Source organism: Bos grunniens, chromosome 6 (assembly GCF_055505025.1).
Source record: "Bos grunniens cultivar Pamir isolate PY7600 chromosome 6, Bosgru_T2T1.0, whole genome shotgun sequence".
Classification (NCBI taxonomy): Eukaryota; Metazoa; Chordata; class Mammalia; order Artiodactyla; family Bovidae; genus Bos; species Bos grunniens.
Genome location: NC_141170.1, coordinates 15798955 through 15821509, shown reverse-complemented (window position 1 = coordinate 15821509; position 22555 = coordinate 15798955). Strand labels below are relative to the sequence as shown.

General features: G+C 42.5%; 1 protein-coding gene across 12 annotated transcripts in view; it reads left to right on the top strand.

Moving 5' to 3' along the window:
- The first annotated feature begins 6998 nt into the window (after positions 1 to 6998).
- AFF1 (ALF transcription elongation factor 1) overlaps positions 6999 to 22555 on the top strand; it is a 197278-nt gene continuing 181721 nt past the window's right edge. For 2 of the 12 annotated variants that reach the window (XM_086404873.1, XM_086404866.1), the window contains exons 1-2: positions 7984 to 8131; positions 20212 to 20285. In XM_086404873.1, coding sequence (XP_086260999.1) covers positions 20248 to 20285 — 38 coding nt within the window. In that variant the 5' untranslated portion in view covers positions 7984 to 8131; positions 20212 to 20247. Of the gene's footprint in view, positions 7260 to 7983; positions 8132 to 9214; positions 9256 to 13362; positions 13608 to 18988; positions 19067 to 20211; positions 20286 to 22555 lie in introns of those variants that run through there. The other 10 variants (XM_086404871.1, XM_086404879.1, XM_086404870.1 and 7 more) reach the window with 10 other exon arrangements.

Genomic DNA, 22555 nt, shown 5'->3' with positions numbered 1-22555 from the left:
TGTAGGTATTCACAAATACCTACATTTTTTATTTAGAGAGAAATATGGATTTGGACTTATAATTTGCTCTAGATTCACTCAGTTCAGTTCAGTTTAGTCGCTCAGTCGTGTCTGACTCTTTGCGACCCCATGAATCGCAGCACACCAGGCCTCCCTGTCCATCACCAACTCCCGGAGTTCACTTAAACTCACGTCCATCAAGTCAGTGATGCCATCCAGCCATCTCATCCTCTGTCATCCCCTTCTCCTCCTGCCCCCAATCCCTCCCAGCATCAGGGTCTTTTCCAATGAATCAACTCTTCGCATGAGGTGGCCAAAGTACTGGAGTTGCAGCTTCAGCATCATTCCTTCCAAAGAAATCCCAGGGCTGATCTCCTTTAGAATGGACTGGTTGGATCTCCTTGCAGTCCAAGGGACTCTCAAGAGTCTTCTCCAACACCACAGTTCAAAAGCATCAATTCTTCGGCGCTCAGCCTTCTTCACAGTCCAACTCTCACATCCATACATGACCACTGGAAAAGCCACAGCCTTGGCTAGACGGACCTTTGTTGACAAAGTAATGTCTCTGCTTTTGAATATGCTATCTAGGTTGGTCATAACTTTCCTTCCAAGGAGTAAGCATCTTTTAATTTCATGGCTGCAGTCACCATCTGCAGTGATTTTGGAGCCCCAAAAAATAAAGTCTGACACTGTTTCCCCATCTATTTGCCATGAAGTGATGGGACCAGATGCCATGATCTTCGTTTTCTGAATGTTGAGCTTTAGGCCAACTTTTTCACTCTCCACTTTCACTTTCATCAAGAGGCATTTGAGTTCCTCTTCACTTTCTGCCATAAGGGTGGTGTCATCTGCATATCTGAGGTTATTGATATTTCTCCCAGCAATCTTGATTCCAGCTTGTGTTTCTTCCAGTCCAGCGTTTCTCATGATGTACTCTGCATATAAGTTAAATAAGCAGGGTGACAATATACAACTTTGACATACTCCTTTTCCTATTTGGAACCAGTCTGTTGTTCCATGTCCAGTTCTAACTGTTGCTTCCTGACCTGCATACAGATTTCTCAAGAGGCAGGTCAGGTGGTCTGGTATTCCCATCTCTTTCAGAATTTTCCACAGTTTATTGTGATCCACACAGTCAAAGGCTTTGGCATAGTCAATAAAGCAGAAATAGATGTTTTTCTGGAACTCTCTTGCTTTTTCCATGATCCAGCGGATGTTGGCAATTTGATCTCTGTTCCTCTGCCTTTTCTAAAACCAGCTTGAACATCAGGAAATTCACAGTTCACATATTGCTGAAGCCTGGCTTGGAGAATTTTGAGCATTTCTTTACTAGTGTGTGAGATGAGTGCAATTGTGCGGTAGTTTGAGCATTCTTTGGCATTCTTTGGGATTGGAATGAAAACTGACCTTTTCCAGTCCTGTGACCACTGCTGAGTTTTCCAAATGTGCTGGCATATTGAGTGCAGCACTTTCACAGCATCATCTTTCAGGCCCACTTGACTTCACATTCCAGGATGTCTGGCTCTAGGTCAGAGATCACACCATCGTCATTATCTGGGTCGTGAAGCTCTTTTTTGTACAGTTCTTCTGTGTATTCTTGCCATCTCTTCTTGATATCTTCTGCTTCTGTGAGGTCCATACCATTTCTGTCCTTTATCGAGCCCATCTTTGCATGAAATGTTCCCTTGGTATCTCTAATTTTCTTGAAGAGATCTCTAGTCTTTCCCATTCTGTTGTTTTCCTCACTAGCATTTTCCAAATTACAATTTTAGATACTAAATCAATTAACAGTACTATTATATAACTCAAAAATATTCATAATCCCTTTGGGATTGGGAAATAGTGTATAGTAGCAATAAATAAAATCTTATACATAATATAAAACTCATTGTACTTGTTAGAAAAAATGAGGTCAGAAAAAAATAAAAGGTCAGGTCACTAAGAACTATGTTTTATGCAAAGTGATCATGATAAAATGCAGTTACTTTAATTACAATGGTTGTGCACTTCTTGCAGCAAAAGATAGCAGGTTTACATTTGCATATCTTCCTCCCAAGTAGATATGTAAAAGCTGGGAATTTCTGTGTCTGCGTACAATCTATGCCCAGCTCTCAGTACACTTTCTCCCATGGCCTCAGCGATTAGGATGACAGCCTTACTGTCTCCTATTCATCTTTATTTTCATCTGGCAGCCACAGTAGTCTTTCTATAATGCAACTTGATCAAATCAACTTCCACTTAGGATGAAAGGAATGTTCCCTAGGTTGGCACGTAGGGCCCTTCACCACCAGTTTGCCTATGATTTTTCCTATGTTCTCATCACTGTCCTTCATAATCTTTGCTGGAGAACCTACTTCTCCTCTTTCTTTTGTGTTCTTTTTTTTTTTTTGGAAACTGGCTCTATCTCCCCTGCCCTTTGCCTGGCTCAGGCCAGTCCTCCTTCCTCCCTTTCACTGTTCCCCGCTCCCCGTCTACACCACCTTCCCCCATCTGGGTTGAAGTTTTCAACCCAATGTATACTTATAACCAAGCATATGCTCGGTTAGGATTTATCTGCCAGTTTGGTTAGGACTTTCTTACACGTTGAAGTAATTCATTCCCTTTGAAATATACATGCAGTAATTTTGGAGTAACGTCATTTAAACTGCTGGTTTACAAGACTCAGGTCTTGCTGACTACAGAGTTTAGGAATATTCCAGGCTGCCCAAGCAAACAGCTGTCAGTGTTGTGATGCAGGCACATTTCCCTTCAGTCTCAATCTCAACATGTATTCCCACCCTGCCTTGTGCAGTTCAGGAACTCTGAGAATATAGCCTATGAGCTTCTCTGAGTCCCTGGAGATTCATTTGTTTGTTTGCAAAATTTAAGTAGAATCATGGCTGAAAATTTTCAGGTAAAACCCCAGGAGTCCTTACACAAAGAGGCAGTTGAAAAAGTTCCATAGTTGTATTACAAAAAAAAAGCGGGGGGGGGGAGGCAAAAATTTTTTTTCAGTTCTGTTATAAAAAAGATCACTTATGTCAGAGACATGCTTCACCTAAGCAGAAACATGATCAGAAATAAAATGACTAAGTTGTAAAGATGAAGAAAGTGCTAGAATTTCAGCCAGTGAACTAAAAATGTAACTGAAGAATTCCCATAATGAAGATAGAGGAGAGTGTAGCTAACAAAGTGTAATGTCTGCATCTCCTTTGCATAATCGCTTTTCAATTATGTCATACATTTTTTTGAAAATTTAGATATAACTTCCCTGGTGGCTCAGATGATAAAGAATCTGCTTGCAAGGCAGGAGACCTGGGTTCGATCTCTGGGTTGGGAAGATCCCCTGGAGGAGGGCATGGCAACCCACTCCAGTATTCTTGCCTGGAGAATCCCATGGACAGAGGAGCCTGATGGGCTACAATCCATGGGGTTGCACAGAGTCGGACACTACTGAAGCGACTTGGCATGCACTCAATCACTATTTAAAACAACCTGCTTATTAACTGATTATATACATTGTGACCTGGAGAAAAGGCAGAAAAGCAACTTAAAAACTCACAAGAATGACTGCTTTTCCTTTATGGTGACTGCAGCCATGAAATAAAAAGACAACTACTCCTTGAAAGAAAAGTAATGACCAACCTAGACAGCATATTAAAAAGCAGACACATTACTTTGCCAACAAAGGTCCATCTAGTTAAGGCTTTGGTTTTTCCAGTAGTCATGTATGGATGTGAGAGTTGGATTGTGAAGAAAGCTGAGCACCAAAGAATTGATGCTTTTGAACTGTGGTGTTGGAGAAGACTCTTGAGAGTCCCTTGGACTGCAAGGAAGTCCAACCAGTCAATGGTAAAGGAAATCAGCCCTGAATGTTCATTGGAAGTACTGATGTTGAAGCTGAAACTCCAGTACTTTGGCCATCTGATGTGAAGAGCTGACTCATTGGGAAACACCCTGATGCTGGGAAAGATTGAAGGTAGGTTGAGAAGGGGACGACAGAGGATGAGATGGTTGGATGGCATCACTGACTCAATGGACATGAGTTTGAGTAAACTCCAGGAGTTGGTGATGGACAAGGAGGCCTGGTGTGCTGCAGTCCATGGGGTTGCAAATAGTTGGACATGACTGAGCGACTGAACTGAACTACCTGTCCAGAAATTAATAATAGAAGCATGCATTGGAATTGTCTATTTACCTACCTGTTTCTGCAAGGCACCAGAAGCTCATGAAAACAGGTGCTCTGTGTCATTGACATGGCCCATTCCCTAGCACGCTGCCTTAAAAATATTCCTATCAATGTCATGAGCTATCCTCTGAACTAAAGGTACATCATCTTCAACAACAACAACAAAATCTGCAACATTGCATCCCTCACCTCCAAAAGCAGTAAAGCCAAATTATCAAACTTTCACTGTCAATATTATTTACTAAATTGACTACAGATTGAAGGCATTAGGAAACTTCATTGGATTAGGAATACAAGGGAAAAAGTTTTAGATTGATTAAAAAAAAACCCTTCAGATTATAAAGTATGACTAGGTTTATTAAAAAGAATGAAATAATCTATTTGCAACAACATTAATTCAGTTCAGTTCAGTCGCTCAGTCGTGTTTGCAATGTGGATGGACCTAAAGATTGTCACACTGCGTCAAGTGAGTCAAAAGGAGGAGAAATATTACATGACGTCCCTTACCTACAGAATCTAAAAAATTATACAAATGAACTTATTTACAAAACAGAAACAGACTCACAGACTTAGAGAATGAATTTATGGTTGCCAGCAGGGGAAGGATGTGGGGAAGGGATAGTTATGGAATTTGGGATGGATAAGGTACTCATGGGGTCACAAAGAGTCGGACATGACTGAGCGACTGATCTGATCTGAAGGTACTCACTGAGCTTCCCAGATGGTGGTACTGGTAAAGAATCTGTCTGCTAATGCAGGAGATGCAAGAGATGTGGGTTCAATCCCTGGCTCAAGAGGATCCCCTGAAGGAGAACATGGCAACCCACTGCAGTATTCTTGCCTGGAGAATCCCCATGGACAGAGGAGCTTGGCAGGCTACAGTCCACAGGGTCGCAGAGAGTCGGACATGACTGAAGCAACTTAGCAGGCACTCATGCAAGTACTTGCTGCTATATTGATAATGGGTAACCAACAAGGACTTACTTTATTGCACAGGGAATTCCGCTCATTGTTATGTATCAGGCTGGATGGGAGGGGAGTTTGGGGGAGAATGGATCCATTTATATGTATGGCTGAGTCACTTTGCTGTCCATCTGAAACTATTGCAGCGTTTTTCATCAGCTACACTCCAATATAAAATAAAGTGTTTAAAAAATAAAAAAATGGGAGGTGGGAGAGGGGTTCAGGATGGGGAACACATGTACACCCATGGCAGATTCATGTCAATGTTTGGCAAAACCAATACAATATTGTAAAGTAGTTAGCCTCCAATTAAAATAAATAAATTTATATTAAAATATGACATATATTTTTATTTATATATAAGCTTATACATATTTTACAATGAAATATATTAATTCCATAAGAAAAAGGTTAAAATATTCGTTATGATTAGAATAGATATCAATCTTTGTTAGAAACATTTAAGAAGCATGCAAACTGGCATCTGTCTGGGGTGATGGCTGTCCCACCTGCCTAGGGAAGACCTCCAAAGCTTTCACCCAGAGGCACAGCAGATCTCATCAGGGGCACCTTAATTATTGTAGCTGTTAAGGTAAATCATTATAATTGTGAGAGCATAGGGAGTAGGGAAAAGAGTTATATTTTGCAAAACAATCCATGGGATCAAGCAGCCAAGAGTTTAATTTGGAAATGCGAATATCTATCACTTAGGTTTTCGAACAGTGTTTATGTGGAAAATGAAGGAATCAGGAGGGGCAGAGCAACAACAACAAACGAAAAAACAGGGCAAGAAAGAGGAGTTATTTCATACATTATATTAATTTACATTCTATTGCATATGAAAAAGGTGATTTTCTTGATCCAAATGATTTCACCCATTGAAACCATTAAGAGGGGACTTCCCTGGTGGTCCGGTGGTTAAGACTTCAGGTTCCAATGTAGAAGGCAGGGTTCAATACTTGGCAGGGAGTTAAGATCCCACGTGTCTGATGGCCAAAAGGACAAACCATAAAACACAAGTAATACTGTAACAAATCCAATAAAGACTTTAAAAACGGTCCACATTAAAAAAAAATCTGAAAAGATTTTAAACCATTAAGACATGGGGAAAATCCTGTCTGGGCCGTTTGATGATATCTTCTTGCATCCTTTTCAGGGAGGGAGGTGAGATACCACTGAGAGTTCAGGAGGACGCTTTCTTTCCTATGTTCAACAAGGGATTGGGTAGCAACTAGGCAGAAGCCTTCTTTTGGATCTGTTTGCCAAAGCCCCAATACCCATTAGAATTTTCTGGGGTTGGGCTGCTGAAGAGCAAGAGCTGGGGAGGCTGGATTTGGGAGGCCTGGTTTCTCGTGCCACTTTTTAGCTTGCGGACACTGGGCACACTATTTCTACCCCTTCGGTTTCATTATTTGGGAGATGGCAGCAATACTGTGTGTGTGTGTGTTTCATGCGGCTGTTATGACGATGAGCTGGGCTTGAGTGCGAAAAGCCCTTTACAAACCATTTAACCCTCTCCAGATGTTAGTTATTATCATCTTTCTAAAGAATAGGAGACTGCAGAAAAGACTCCTTGACACTTTTAGTCAAAACTTGACCCTAAGCTCATTCTCGCTGCAAAGCGAAAGGGTTGCGGTGCCCCACACCAGGCCGGGGCAGGGTCACCCACGCTGCCGGTGTACGGTCACTGCAGTATTCATTCCGAGAGGCTGCTGGCCCTGGGTCCTCCCATTGGTCTCCCGCGGAGGGCCCGCGCAGTTCCTCTCATCAGGGTGGTGCCAGCAAGAGGGCGTGGGCAGGGCGGGGCCGAGAAACTCGGGATGGGGCGTGGCCTCCCGGGGAAGGGCGGGGCCTCGCCTCCCGGGCGTTCCGGGGGCCGCCGGCGCGCGGGGCTAGCCAGCCAGCGAACGGACGAGCGCGCGGCCCCTGCGCACTCGGCCGCCGCCCGCGCGCGTCGCTGGCACAGCTGCGTTCTCGCCTCCGCGGCTGGGCGCCGGGTCCCGCGCGAGCCGTCGCTGAGCGCCCTGCGCTCCCCGCACCTGCGCCCCTTCCTCACCGCAACAGGTCAGGGGAGGGTGGAGGCGGCGAGGGCGCGCGAGCAGAGACTGGAGGACTCCAGGTCTGGAAGGTGAGCGGAATCCTGCGCCCTGCTCCCCTGAGCTGGAAGTGGGGGGGTTGGGGTGGTCATCCTGGTCCCAGCGCCGCGGCCGCTGACTTCTGGGAAGCCCCGGTTCTCCCGCCTCGCAGCCGGCTTCCCAGCACGCTGACTCAAGTCGCTTGGCGTTCCCACTTTTCCGGTGGGAACCTTCGGGGAGAACCGGCGAGGGAGACGCCGAGCTCTCTACCGCCCTTACCAATTACCGGCAGGTAGCGTCTAGAAAAACTGGGGAGGGGAGCACAGGAAGAGACCCGTCCTCCTCCCCACCTCTCTCACTCCACCGAATCCCACGTCTGCCCGTGCGCCCCGCGTCTTGCGGAAAGATGTTCGTGTATTGGAACCTGGTCCTGGGGTTGCGTAATAGAAGAGTCCCAGAAGTTTCTCCGCGGAGTGGGGGTAAAAGCGTGGCTTTTCTCTCCTCCGTTACGAGGCCCCCTCCCCCCTTCATCGTCACCCCTCCCCCTCCTACGTCTAGGAGAGAGATTAGTGGTTCCAATCTCCTCAAATTGTGATCGAGATGGAGGTGTGCGGCGGTGGTCCGCAGACTCTAGAGAGGAAGGGGAAAAGTTGGAGGCACCTTCTGAGACCTGCTCCTGGCGCAGAGGGAGACGGCGTCTGCAGAGCGTGGAACTGGTTAATTTCCCTCGGTGATACATTCTTCTTGATGTCTGATCCTCTGACTGCCACACGCTAGCCCTCCGACTTTGCGAGCGCCGGGGTTGGCGAATTAGGAGGGAGAGGACCTGGAGCGTTACAGGAATCATCCTTTACCTTAAGGTGCTTGGGAGTTACGTTAATGAAGCTGCGAGGGACCTGCAAAGGTCTTGCGACTTTCCTCCTAGGTTAGTCTCCTTGGAGTTTCCGCAGACCCCGTATTGTTATGTAAATTGCCTTGGGAAGACCCTTGGCTTTGGAGGTGGAGATGAGTCCGGTCTTCCGGGAGCCCATCTCTGTTGGGGGCGGGTGGGTGTCGAAGTGGGGGTGGGGAAGGCCTTGCAGACGAAGTTTTTTTTTTTTTTTTAACAAAACAAAACAGTAGGGTGGGATAATCTTAACCCAGTTGGTGCACGTAGCAGGAGGGGGTGGGGGCGGGGAGGAGGGATGACCTACCATCAAGAAACCAGACAGATTTAAATCTTAAAGGCGAAACCGTACATTAAGGCGAAGACCCATGGTTGTTCCTTCAGACGCTTGGCAGGTGAGAAGAGCTCAGTAATTGAGGCAGAGAAACGCCAGACAAGGGACTGGCCTGAGAATGTGGGTGATTTTGCTTGTGGAAGATTATTTCAGAACAAGGTCATGCAGAGGTGGTAGAAGGTACGGGCAGTGATGGGACCCTCCACCCTACTCCCGGACCTACCTGGTGTCAGACTCCGAGTAGCGACAGAAGTCACGAAAAAGAAAGACCTTGGGACTCGGGAGTCTAGTTCTGCTTAGAGGCTTAAGAATACCTAGGCATGCCCTGTTTCAATGTTTACTTCCTCTGTCTAATGTATTTCCTTAGCTTGCCTTTCATCTTTAGTGGAAAGGGTTCCTTGAGTGGATATTCTGGAAATTCACAGGAGAGTTGAAAACTCTGAATGGTTTGCCTGCTTTCATTTAGAGGTGGTGTCTGTTTGCCAAGGTCGGAAAGTATTGTATTTGAAGATAAATATGCAGAAGAGGAATGGGGAGAACTAAGAGATAATGACCCAAGAGAATGAAGGAACAGAGAAAGTAGGAGACTAGATAACCAGTACTTAAAAAGCTAATTTGAATTCAGCTAACTGAGGAGAGGGGACCAAGGAAAGAATTTGAGACGCGTTTGGTCACTTTAGGACAAAGAGGTTTTGAAGAGTGGGACACAAGGTTTTGGAGAAAAAAAAATGAATATTGGGGACTTCCTCACCACCCCCCCCCCCCCCTTCTTTTCTTTTTCTAAATAGAACTGACAGCGATGATGTGGTTGGAGATATGCAACTTGGAGGTGTGTTGCTGTGGACCCTTTGCAGGAAGAAAAGGAAGTGTTACATATCAGAATTAATATGTCTTATTCATTCACTGTGGCAATTGAATTTCTGTAGTGTCTTTGGCATTTGCTTAACTCTTCAACCTCTTTAAAAATGCTCTTAACTCTTCAACCTCTTCAAAATATTTTCAATAACACACTTACATTGTGTTAATTTTCAATACAGAAATCATCAAGGGGCAGAAAATTTATGACAAGAGTAAAGATCAGGTTATTTTCAACATTGCTTTCTCTTACAAGATGTAAAATATGCATGCATTTCCACCAGAAGTCACTGTTTCATTGTGAGTTTATGAGACCTTTAGTAATTAGACTGTGTCAAAACTGGCTTTCTCTTCTGTTTCCTATTTGTTTAACTGAATTTTACAAAGAGTTAGTGGAGCTAGAAGTTATTTTTATTGACTAAAATACTTACTTAATTTGTCTTTGATTACATGGAAGAGTTGTCTAAGATACATATATATATATATGAGTTGCATCTTTATTAGGAACATTTATAAGTCACTGGAGCCATGTGATTGGTGGAAGTTATAGTGCTTTGGGGGTTGAAAAGATGGATTAAAAAAAAAGTGGAAAAGGCAAACTTGTTCTCCATATTTTTGAAGATGCAAACAAAAGGCGTTTCATGCTCAACTCTGTAATCTGTGCTTTCATTGATCAAATTTGCATAATGCAAGTAAGTTGACTTTATGAAGTTAGTCCATTATTAAAATTCCAAATTTTAAGATAGATTTGCGCTGTCACTTGTGAAAAGGGTAGAACTAATTTATATATAAATATCTGGATTGTTATAAGCATACACAGGGGACAGTATACCCTGCAGATGTCCCTTAAGGTATGGCATCATAGCTAGAAAATTCTTACTATTGAATCTCTACCCTGAAAAATGTCCTTGAATTCATTTGCCTATCTTAGTATTTCTGTTGAAGGTAAAAGCCCAGAGTTCCCCTATTTTAAGACTAGACCGTTAACAAAATTTTCAGGAGATTGAGAAAGTATGTTAGAGAGTTCAAATTAAGGAACTGCATTTACCATACTCATAGAAAGTTTTGTAAATAAGTTATATTTTTCATTAAATTATAAAGTCAACAATGACTCCCATTCTCAATGATATTTAATTGACCGTGGCTTTCCAGCAGTCTCTTTTTAGACACAGCAGTAGCTTATTTAATATTTGCTGAATTAATATTAGATTTTATTACAAGAGATTACATAAACCCTGTCATCTGTTTACTAAAATTCTACCACCATGCAGAAGTAAATGTGAAATATTTAGTTCTTTGTAGGTGCACATCTTTATTCCTGGCTGTTCATAAGAGCATAAGAGATTGTTGTAGATGGGGAACCGTGAGGCTGTCAGGCCTTGAGGGTTGCTAATAGGCGTTTCTGTCTTATGCCTTAGGACAGAACTGTTTCAGTAGTGTTCTCCAGGGGAAGAAAATCAGCTGATTTTCTTAAATTATCTGGCCCATTTAAAACATGACTAAGGATTTCTTGCTCAAGCAAGTTTTTCCTATTAAATGACTGAGATTATTGTGACAAGTGGAGTCCAGAGAAATCAATTACATCATTAATGTAATACCTCATGTTCATTCCCGATACCTTATAAGAATCCAGTATCTTCTAAGTGCCAGACAGTGCTCTCAGCTTTGGAGGAACTGATAACATCAGGTTAAGGCAGAGAAAGAGCCCACGCAGGTGGAGTTTACATCCACAAACAACGTAGCACAACAGCTGTTTACCAATGGCGTTCACATGACATATCATTTAAGCTTAATTGCAACTCTGAAGCTGGAGTTCATTTTCCATTTTAAAATCAGGAAATTGAGTTGAAGAAGTTAAGTGACTTGACTCTGTGACTCAAAGCCTGGTGCCCTTTCTACTGTGGTACACTGTGTTGGCCATGTTGATATGTGGTTTCCTGTTTTTCAAGAATTAGAGCTTGACTCTCAAATATAAATAGTGTTTCTCCTTGGCTAAGTAATTCTTTCTAATCATTGTGGGAATAAAAAAGCAGGTATTTTAATTTAGCATTTGGGATGTACATGTGTGACTCCAAAGCAGAGTATGTAGCCCTATTAAACAGATATGCAGTGCTTATTTGCACCAAATAAAGACCCTTACCTTCCTAAAAATTAAATGCAAGGGCTTAGGAGCCATCTCTGTTAGTGCTTCAAATCTATTATTCAGGTTATGAAAGGTCAAATCAAATCCCTATGTAAATCAGGATATACTCATACCATTTCCTTCTATTTTATGGATATGGTGAATATATGCAGTAAAGTGGTGTTTTTCAAACTTACAGTAACCATCAGAATCTCCTGAAAAACCTTCAAGATACACATATGTCTTTCCCTTTCCCACCCCCACAGTTTCTGATTCAGTAGGTCTGGGGTAATGCCCAAGAATTTGCACTTGTAACATGTTCACAGGTGATATTGATGCTTCTAGTTCTGGAGTTACACTTTGAGGCATACTGCAGTATAGCAGAGAATTTTAAAGCATGGTTTCTAAGCCAGACAGCTTGGGCTTGAATCTTAGATATGCCACCTACTCTAGCTGTCAGGCAGATTACTTAACTTCTTGTCAAGAACTGTGAAGGCTCTGACATTTTACCCCACTTTCAAGCTCAAAAACTAACCTGCCACAGTTTCATGGACTCTTGAGAATGGCTTTATTACTTGTAATAATGGCTATAGCCAGACTATTACCATTTTCTTACACTGGTTCCCTAAGACCTAGTTTCCAAAGAGGGGAGATGTGGAAAGAGTCAGACGGTACCTGCAAACACAGAGGATAACACTAAGAGAAATCCACATCTTCAGGGAATCCTAATCTTTTATAATGGGCAGTTAGCACACCTGCCCTTTGCTCCATAGGGAGATATATTTTTCAAGGCTGTTCTCTGTATAAGCATCCTTAAAGATCATCTGGAATAAAGGCGGTTGGTGCCTCTGCTTATACGATATGCAGAAATGACCCATGGAGAGTTGGCGTCTGACACTCTCCCATTCCCTTAGACAATGGGTTTAAGATACTATTGTATCTCCCTTTCTGGGTAGTTGGGTTGATTAAAGGTAATGTGATTTGGCAAGTACTTGAAGCAGAACATAATAAGTGCTGCATAAGTATTTCCTATTATTACTCCTGAAGGGGAAAAAAAATTTTTTTTTAATGGTAAGTATTGCCTTATAAGATGAAATAATTGTTTTACTGAGTATCCCTAACTTTAAGTTCATTCTAAGACATTTCTCTGATGGGTCTAAATTCTAAAATAGGGATGATGCGTTGTACAATATTTTACCATTCCATGGGGAATGAGGCAGAAACATTTACCGCCCACATTCACGTGCTCTCCACCTCCTTAGGGCACACTAATCATGTGACTAATTCTGTCCAGGGGGCTGTTCGTGAGAGTAACATGTTTTTCTGGACTGAAGCCTTTAAGTGGCTGTCTACCTCTCGTTTACTATAGTAAACTCTGCAGCCACGTTTTGAGATCGTGGAGTTTCCAACTTGGCTTTTTTCCAGCTTAGATTTCTCGGTGTGGAGTGAAGCTCCCTGCCTCCTCCCTAACCCCTCCCCTCCTCCCCTCCACCATATGTAACGAACATAAAGAATGACCAGGAAATACGTTTTTGTGCCATCAAGCCACTGAGATGTGGGGCTTAATTTGCCACAGTAGCATAACCTTATTGCTGTTGTTTAGTCACTCACTCAGTCGTGTCTGACTCTGCAAACCCAAGAACTGAGCTCACCAGGCTCCTCTGTCTGTGGGATTTCCCAGGCAAGAATACTGGAATAGGTTGCTGTTTCCTTCTCCAGGGGATCTTCCTGACCCAGGAATCGAACCAGAGTCCCCTACCACTGAGCCACCTGGGAAGCCCAGCATAACCTAGACTACCCTTACTATATTCCAGCACCTATAATACCTGCCTAATGTGAGAAAGTTGACAGTAATTTTAAAATACAGGCTCTGGGCATGTATATGTAAAGCTGGATACGGAGCTTACATTCTATTGAGGTATGAACCATCAACACTTACATATTTATTTGCTTATTTAGCAGAAGTTAATTTCAGATACAAGCTTCCCTGGTGGTTCAGATGGTGAAGCGTCTGCCTGCAATACGGGAGACCTGGGTTCGATCCCTGGGTTGGGAAGATCTCCTGGAAAAGGAAATGGCAACCCACTCCAGTATTCCTGCCTGGAGAATCCCAGGGACGGAGGAGCCTGGTAGGCTACAGTCCATGGAGTCGCAAAGAGTCAGACACGACTGAGTGACTTGACTTCACTTCAATTTCAGATAGTGTAAGTACTGTGAAAAGATAAGCATGGCCAACACTGTTCTTTTCCTCCCCAGTGCTCATTCCCATTTTTTGTTGCTAAGAGAACCTTGATTATGCATGCGATTAAACTGGGCGCAGCCTTAGGTGACAGATCATGTTTGTTCTCAGCCAGTGATAACAATTTGTATCTTGATTTACCTGTTTCCTCTGAAGCTGGAGGAGGCCATGTGACCTCGTTTTGGTTTTCAGGTAGTAAAGGTTTGGGGAAGGACTTTCCTGATGTGGCTGACATAGCCACACCCTGCTTGGCATGTTGAAAAGATGTCTGGTTATGACCAGCAACCTTTTTGTACAAAGAGATGATGTGCCTAAAGACAGCACGCTAAATGTGGCCGAGCAGGAAGAGCCAGAGTTCCAAATGGCCTCATTGTATGGCTAAAATTATACCACTAGCCACCTTCCTTTAGACTTGCTATTGTTGCTGTTGTTCAATCTCTAAGTTGTGTTTGACTGTGGATTGCAGCACCCCAGGCTTCGCTGTCCTTCACTATCTCCCGGACTTTGCTCAGATTCATATCCATTGAGCTGGTGATGCTATCTAACCGCCTTGTTCTCTGCCGCCCTCTTCCCCTTTTGCCTTCAATCTTTCCCAGCATCAAGGTCTGGAGAAATTGTTGTTTAGTCGCCAAATCATGTCTGACTCTTTGCAACCCCATGGATGGTAGCTCGCACCAGGCTCCTCTGCCCATGGGATTTTCCAGGCAAGAATACTGGAGTAGGTTGCCATTTCCTTCTCCAGGGGATATTCCCAACTTAGGGATTGAACCCACATCTCCTGCATTGGCGGGTGGGTTCTTTAGCAATAAGCCACCAGGGGAGTCCAGAAATATTAGAAGCCACTGTTAATTAAACAATTATTACTTGCAGCTAGACACATTCTGAACCCATATAGAATATAATGAAATAGCGCATGGGTTGGCTGCAGGCACATCAGTGCTACATTTGCTGCTGCATTCAGGGAGGGCTCTTGGAGAACGTGTTATTTGAGCTGAACGATGGGAGGGAGCTAACAGGCTGTGGGATGTGGACTTGAGTTTGGGGCCTGAACCTTGTTCAAGGCGGTGTCCGCCTTGAAACAGAGGGTTTGAAATGGAGAAGAGGTCGTTGGGGAAATCGTGTTACATTATGAATGTCCTGAGGGCTTCATGTGGCACTGGAGAGCTAAAGGAACTGTAGGCGATCATGTCAGTTGGGGGCCCTGAGAGTATGAACTGCTTGGGGTAGAGTTCTGGAGAATTCAGATGAAAACAGTGTATGACCCATGACTCACCGCTGACACATTGCCAGTTACCAAGAGGCTGTTATTCCTGGAGGGTATGTGTGGAAAAGGGGAAGGCAAGCTGACCAGGGAGCAGACCAGACCAGACATCCTCAGGCCTCTGGGCAGTTGTTTTCCTCATATTCTCTGGAAACTGGGTCATGGTCATGGGGCTTTGAGACCTACTTAGCAGCTGTTTGTCCAGTAGAAAAGCTTCTCTAATGTATGGATTGTCTTGAACATGTACTTTGGTTGGCAGAAAAATAACCAGAACAGCTACTACTATTGAATGTTCACCATGAGCTTGGCATTGTGCTAAAAATATGACACCCATTTCATTTAACCCTCCAGCAACCCCTAGGAAGCTCCATGTTAATGATAAGAAGGCTGAGACCTTGAGGTCATATAGCTAGGAGGTTGCAAAGCAGGCCTTTAAACCAGCAGCACATCATCGCAAAGGCCCCTGAGAGTAGGTTCCCAGGACTGTGCTAGATTTGGAAGCACTTAATGGCCTAAAACCGGAGGGAGGTTCATGAGGGAGGGGACATGCATATACCTATGGCTGATTCATGCTGATACATGGCGGAAACCAACACAGTATTGTAAAGCAATTATACTCCAATTAAAAATAAATTTAAAATATAAATAAAATGTAAAAAAAAAAAAAAAAAACCCTAAAACAGAATATTTGAAAATATCCTGAGTCTTTTTTTTTTGTATTCCTCTTCTTCTTTCCTTGTAATTATATATGTGTATGGTGTGAGTGTCTGTAAAACTTCAAAAAAAAAAACAACTTTTTTTTTTACTTGAAATGTTTTTCCTTCTATTTTGGGGAGAAAAAGCAGTTTGATGTATGTGACATTTTTATTTCTGAATAAATTTGCATTGCAAGAGGCTGAAAGGACTGTGGAAGGGTCACTTAAATAGATCTGACAGAGTGCATGTCTACATGAAACAGTCTGTGTCAGTTACATAAAAGGTAAGATCGACATTGCTGACTTAAATAAGAACTGCTGTGTACTGAATGTCCATGATGTGTCAGTGTGCGGGGCATTTTAGCTAGATTTATAAAGCACTGTTCTTGGTGACTCTGTAAAATAGGCCATTTTTCCATTTTACAGGTGGGAGCACTGAGGCTGGTAGAGCTTAATTTGCCCAAAGTGATCACCTGTCTTGCTTAAGCTTCCTTTTTTTTTTTGGCTGTACAGCATTACTCTATTTTTAAAATAGAGCCACGTTGGAATCTTACCTGCTTTACATTTAAAAAAATTATTTCATTTATTTGGCTGTTGGGTCTTAGATGTGGCACACAGAATCTTCGTTGCATCGTTCAGGATCTTTCATTGTGGAGCGCCAGCTCTAGTTGCCACATGTGGGTTCAGTAGTTATGGTTCAGTCAGTTGCTCTGAGGCATGGGGGATCTTAGTTCCCTGACCAGGGATTGAACCCATGTCCCCTGCATTGAATACTGGATCACTGGGGAAGTCCCTTACCTACTTTTTTTAATGGGAGGATTTTAAACTGGCTCCCCCACCCCCACTTATTTTTCTGCTTTGTCTTTATAATCTGGTGAAAATAATATAAAAATGTATGAAGACTTCAGGAAGACCTGATTTTCAGTATTGATGGGTCAGGAAATTCCCCACCCCCAACCATTATACTTAAAGAAGAAAATGTTTATGCAGATAATAAAAGGATTCATAGCATACAGAATAAAAGCTGAAAGTGCTGCTTTCCAGAGAAACCACTATCAACAGTTGAGTGTGTGTGTGTTAAGGGTGTGTGTTATGCATAAATATCAAAAGAAAACATTTTCTTTTCAAGCAAATTGGCTCACAGTGTACATTTTGCTCAGCATCTTGTTTGGATAAACCTGTTTGATGTTACACCGTGTCACCATGTTTCATGTATCATAATTTACCCTTTCTGTGTTGGTATGTATTAGGTTGTTACCAGTTTCCTTGCTATTACAAACATTTTATTAGAGAAACCTTCTTGTACAAATGTGGCTATTTTTAAGAAAGATTCTTTGAAGGAGACATTAACTGAAGCATATACTAGTGACCTTCCTTAGCAGCACTTTAGGGTCATAACTTTCCTAACCACAGTAAGCCTCCATTCTAACCTAACTAACCTTGTATCTGAATATTCATTGGAAGGACTGATGCTGAAGCTGAAACTCCAATACTTTGGCCACCTAATGCAAAGAACTGACTCATTGAAAAAGACCCTGATGCTGGGAAAGATTGAAGGTGGGAGGAGAAGGGGACGACAGAGGATAAGATGGTTGGATGGCATCACCAACTTGCTGGACATGAGTTTGAGCAAGCTCTGGGAGTTGGTGAAGGATAGGCTGAATTTGGTCTTTACTGGAAGACATGGTGGTGATGCGGCCTTCTTGCCCTTGCCTCTGTGGAAGGGATCAAGCCACCAAGCAGGGTTACGAATCTAAGTTGCACATTCAAGTCCTTAGTTGTGCCTACGGCCAGATCGCTCAGAGGATGCCTCTTTCACTTTGTACTTCACTCACCTGCCTAAGAAACCAGTTGTGAGACCCGGGATTCAGCTGACTCCCTCTGTCTTGGACATCTCACAGTTCCTAGGATGATTTTCTTTGGTTGCTCAGTCCTATCCAACTCTTTTTGACCCCATGGACTGTAGCCCACCAGGCTCCTCTGTGCATGGGATCTCTCAGGCAAGAATACTGGAGTGGATTGCCATTTCCTTCTCCACTAGGACCATTAAAAGAAAGGCTTTATTTATTTATTTATAGCAGTTAAGTTCATAGCAAAACTGAGTGGGAGGCACAGAGATTGCTCATAGACCTCCCTGTCTCCGGCACCACCCCCAGCTTTCCTCCACTCAGCATCTCCCACTGGGGTGGTACATTTATTACCATTGACGAACATGAGCCCTGACACCTCATCACCCTGAGTGCTAGCCATCTTTTACTACAGCTCAGCACGGCTTGCTCCTTACTTCCTTTAAGCCCTTGCTGAGATGTTTCCTTCTCTGACCACTTGATATAAAAGTGCAGCACCTTACCTCGTTTCCTCTCTGGCCCTCTGCACTTCTCAGTTTTCTTCTATGACAGTTTTTCAAGTGGAACATCTGTATAGAATGCTTCATCTTTGCTCGCCTTCTGTAGTTTGTAAGCTCAGTGATGATAAGTGCCCATTTCCTTCACTCTCCTCTTCTTACAGTAGATGCCCAGGAAATATTTGTTGGCTCAGGGGGCTCCCCTGGTGGTCCAGGGGTGGGGACTTTGACTTTCAATGCAGGGGATTTGGACCCACATGCCCCTTGGCTAAGAAACCAAAATATAAAACAATATAAAAAAATATAGAAGCAATATGGTAATGAATTCGGTAAAGACTTTTAAAAAATGGTCCACACCCCAAAAATCTTAAAAAAAAATTTTTTTTTTTTTGTTGGCCCAGTGAGTAAATGAACAAACTAGGAAACTCAGAACCTTTGTTAGGTGAAAGTGAAGTCGCTCAGTCTTGTCCGACTCTTTGCTGACCCTGTGAACTGTAGCCCACCAGGCTCTTCAATCCATGGGATTTTCCAGGCAAGAGTACTGGAGTGGGTGGCCATTTCCTTCTCCAGGGGATCTTCCCAACCCAGAGATCGAACCCAGGTCTCCCGCATTGCAGGCGCTCTGAGCCCGTGAGACTCCCTCAATAGCCTCGCTCCCCACCTCCTTTGTGCAGCAGTCAGCCCTGGGGCGGGTGCTCTTGGCTATTAAGCAGCTAACAGGTGGGGCATCTTCATTGGGAGGACTGTTTTGGGAACAATCATCATGGACTCTATTCCGACTTCCCTGGTGGCTCAGGCGGTAAAAGCAGCTGCCTACAATTCTGGAGACCCGGGTTCTCCAATCCCTGGGTTGGGAAGATTCCCTGGCGAAGGAAATGGCCATCCACTCCAGTACTCTTGCCTGGAAAATCCCACGGACAGATGGAGGAGCCTGGTGGGCTACAGTCCACTGGGTCTCAAAGAGTTGAACACAACTGAGTGACTTTACTTACCTTCTTTAAAGGGGAGTGGTGATAGGGATTTGATTTGGAGAATTTAGAAAACTTGCCTAGGGCCACTATAGCCAGCAGGAGTGTCCTACTCCAAAGCATGTTTGACCTTCAAAATTTTAGAGCTCTGCTAAGGTGAGTCTGATTAGAATGTTTGTAGCATCTATGTTGCATTCTTTCTGGGGCAGGAGATAGACTGACAAATGGTTATCTACTAATAAGGAAACATTGTAGTCATGGAGAGGGGAGATAAAAGACCTTATCAAGAGTCAGTGTAGAGCTGAGGGACTCAGTTCTAGTATTTCTTCAGCCTCAGGCATAAAGTATGACAGTTAATCTCTTAAAGTAGCAGGCACTCTAAAAGTTGTTACAAATTTAACATCTGTATTTATTTCCATTTGTATCAGATAGTTTGTTAAATTGGTACTAAGATAATTTAGTAACATACCCTTTTGCCTTAAGGATGTTTGAAAAAAATTGAAACTATTTAAAGCAAGTTAGGATAAGAGCAGTAAATTTACAAATACACACAAGAAAGGGAAAAGGAAACAGCTGTTGATGGTGTTAGACACAGAGAGAAAGGTTGTTACTAGAGATATACAAGATAGGTACCAAGGCCAGTCTGCCCAGGTTGGATAACAACTTTTTTTTTTTAAACCAGTACTGTTTTAAGAGAACTCTCCAGAATTGCTTTGGGGTTAAGTGGCTTTTATGAGTGGAAGTAAAATCTCAAGATTGGCTTTTACTGGGCTCACTTTTTTATTTAGCCTTGAAGATCAACTTTTCTTTCTTGTCTATACTTTTCCCTTTCCCCCTTTTGATTCTAGTGAGATTGTTGACACAACCTATTACCTTAGGCAAATTATTTAAAACTGAGTTTCACTTTTCTTATATATAAAATGGGCTATTTAGTATATGAGGTATTAGTATGTACCTTGCAAGTGTATTGTAATGTTTACATGAAATGTCATTTTTAAAGGCTTGGCACAAACTGGACACTGGGGAAATGTTATTTCCTTTCTCCCGCCTCATGATAAACATACATGTGCACATATCTTTCCTGGCTGAAACTGTTTTCAGGCTTAAAATTAAAAATGCATTTGGCCTTTGGTATACGCCGGCCGGTTTGTTCACACGATTTGAGAGTTGGTGAAGAACCAGTCTGTTATTCTAATGAGAGCTATGAGTTCTGTGTCTAGTAAGATGCCTTCCAGTTTAGGTGTACCAGTTAGTTTAGTTATTTATGTGCTGATGTTCACAGGCTGCTGTTTCTTTTTCAGATGAGCAGACTCATCGCTTTCCACTAATTGGCAGCAATGGCGTTTACCGAAAGAGTCAACAGCAGCAGCAACAGGTAACCATGAGGTCCATGATGCAAAGATACCTTGATGTTGAATTTTATAATCAATTTTTCAAAGAATAAGGTTGGTCCTTTTTATTTTTGTGACCTATGGACTCTCTGGTGCAGGAAAAGGTGTGAAAATTTCTGTCTTCTCTGGATGAAATCAAACCTGTTAGACTGGCTACATATTTTCTTTAAATCTAGTACTCTCTTAGTCTTGTAACTCATTTCTTTAACATGTGGATGTGATATTATATTAGATCAAGCATCCTAATTCTATGTTCGAGGAACTGGCCCAGGTCACACTGATTTGGGAAAATGTGCACCTGTTTGGTTTGTGCTGAAACAGATATGAGGAAATCGGCCTTGTTGTGAGAGGCTTGGAGGAGGGAATTCTGTCAGATATACTTAACAATCAACATCTCTCCTTCCAACTCTGTACACATAGTTGACTGCCTTCTTGTGTATTGCATATGATCAGGGTTCCTTGCAGGCAGCGTATTTATATTGTGAAGCGGTTATTAAGAATAACCAATTTGCTATTCAGAAGGAATTCTTAATATCCCTGATCAGTTTTATGTATACTATTAGATATTCAAATACCTATGAAAGTAGGAGACCTGTAGACTCAAACATACTCAGTTAATATTTCTTGAGTAATAGATGATGGGGACTGTGGCTCTGGACCATTCTGGTGCTTTCCTACTTCCTCCTCCTTTCTGGCTCATTTAGGAAGCTCTTCCTGCACTCCAGTGGTCCCCGTCGTCCTGGTGTTGAACTTGGTGCACTCTCCTCCCCCACAGAGGAAGGCACGTGGCCCAGGCTGCTACACAGTCCATGTGCTGCTAGAGCCAGAGGGGAAACTGTTAGCATCCTTTTTTTTTTTTTTTTTAAGGCTTATTCATAATGTTCAGTTACACATAAGTTTTAAATTGTTATGTAGTTAAATGTCTTGGTATTTTATGGATTCTGGATTTGATTGTGCTTCGCAAGGTCTTTCCTATTCCACAATTGAGACAATAATGTCACGTGTTCTCGGCTGGCACTTGAAAGGTTTCATTTTTTGCATTTAAATCAGAACTTGTACGCTGGTGGCCTGTGGGGCAGATCTGGCCAACAGATGGGTTTTGTTTGGCCTCTAGCAGTGTCCTAAATATATATATATATCTGCCAGTGATTTTTACGTAACAATCTAGACTTCCATCTTCTCCTGAAAAATTTAACAGCACAGCGTTTGCATTACCATAGACCACCCGTCAGATGGAATCAATAACTAGCTCCTGCTCTTTTTGAGAAGTCATGAGCTTTCTAATTCAAAACTTCTCAAGTGATGTGCCATTACTTTTCAGGTGTGCTGAGACTTAGTTCTCCCCAACCAGAACTCCCAAACACCCACCTGATTTCCTCTGACAGACAGACATCTGCTATGTCAGCTTGCCCCAGGGAGACTTGATGTTTAAAAAGAAAGAATGAAAAGCTGGGGAAGCACGGATCCTTTTTAGTTCACTACAGTTCCCACACAGCTGGGTTCACGGACGAGTTAGATGCTTTGCCCTCTTCATTTGCTGCCCACTTTAGATCATTGACTTTTTAGTGTTTTGATCCATCTGTAATTGATTTTAGTGTAAAGTGTGTGTTGTAAATTTCCGTATTAATAGGAAAATGAAAAAGTCTGGGGGATGTTAGCCTTTTTTTAAGCAAAAGGCTGGCCAGTTGTTCCAACATAATTTATTAAATCATCTATCTTTACTGATTTGAATGCCATGTCCAAAACCCATCACATTCTTGAGTCTGTTGGTGAACTCTTTTGTGCCATCAGTTGTCTCTTCTGCCAACGGTGCTGTACTATTTCAGTGTTTTTATAGATTTTAATATTTAGGCAGATTCTTTGTCAGTAATTTTCATTTTTAGAATTTTTATGGCTAGTCACATCTGATTACATTTCCACATGTACTCCGAAGTCGTTTGTCATTTTCTAGAAAAATTGTTGGCATCTTGATTGGAGTTTGAATTAATCAATTAAGAGTTGAATTCTATAGAATATGAAAACTGGGTCTTTCTACAAAGGAATCTAAATATCAGGTTAATGAAAATGTATCGGGGTGAAGAAATTTTAAATTTCTAAGGTTTTTTGGAGGTATGATTTTTCAGCTATTTCTGATTACTCACACTGTATCCAGAGTAATTTCTGGAAGAAGAATCATAAATTATAATAACACTGAACAGTATCATCAGTGGCGAGATTAAAAAAGATATTTGGTACTCCATTATTTACATTTGTT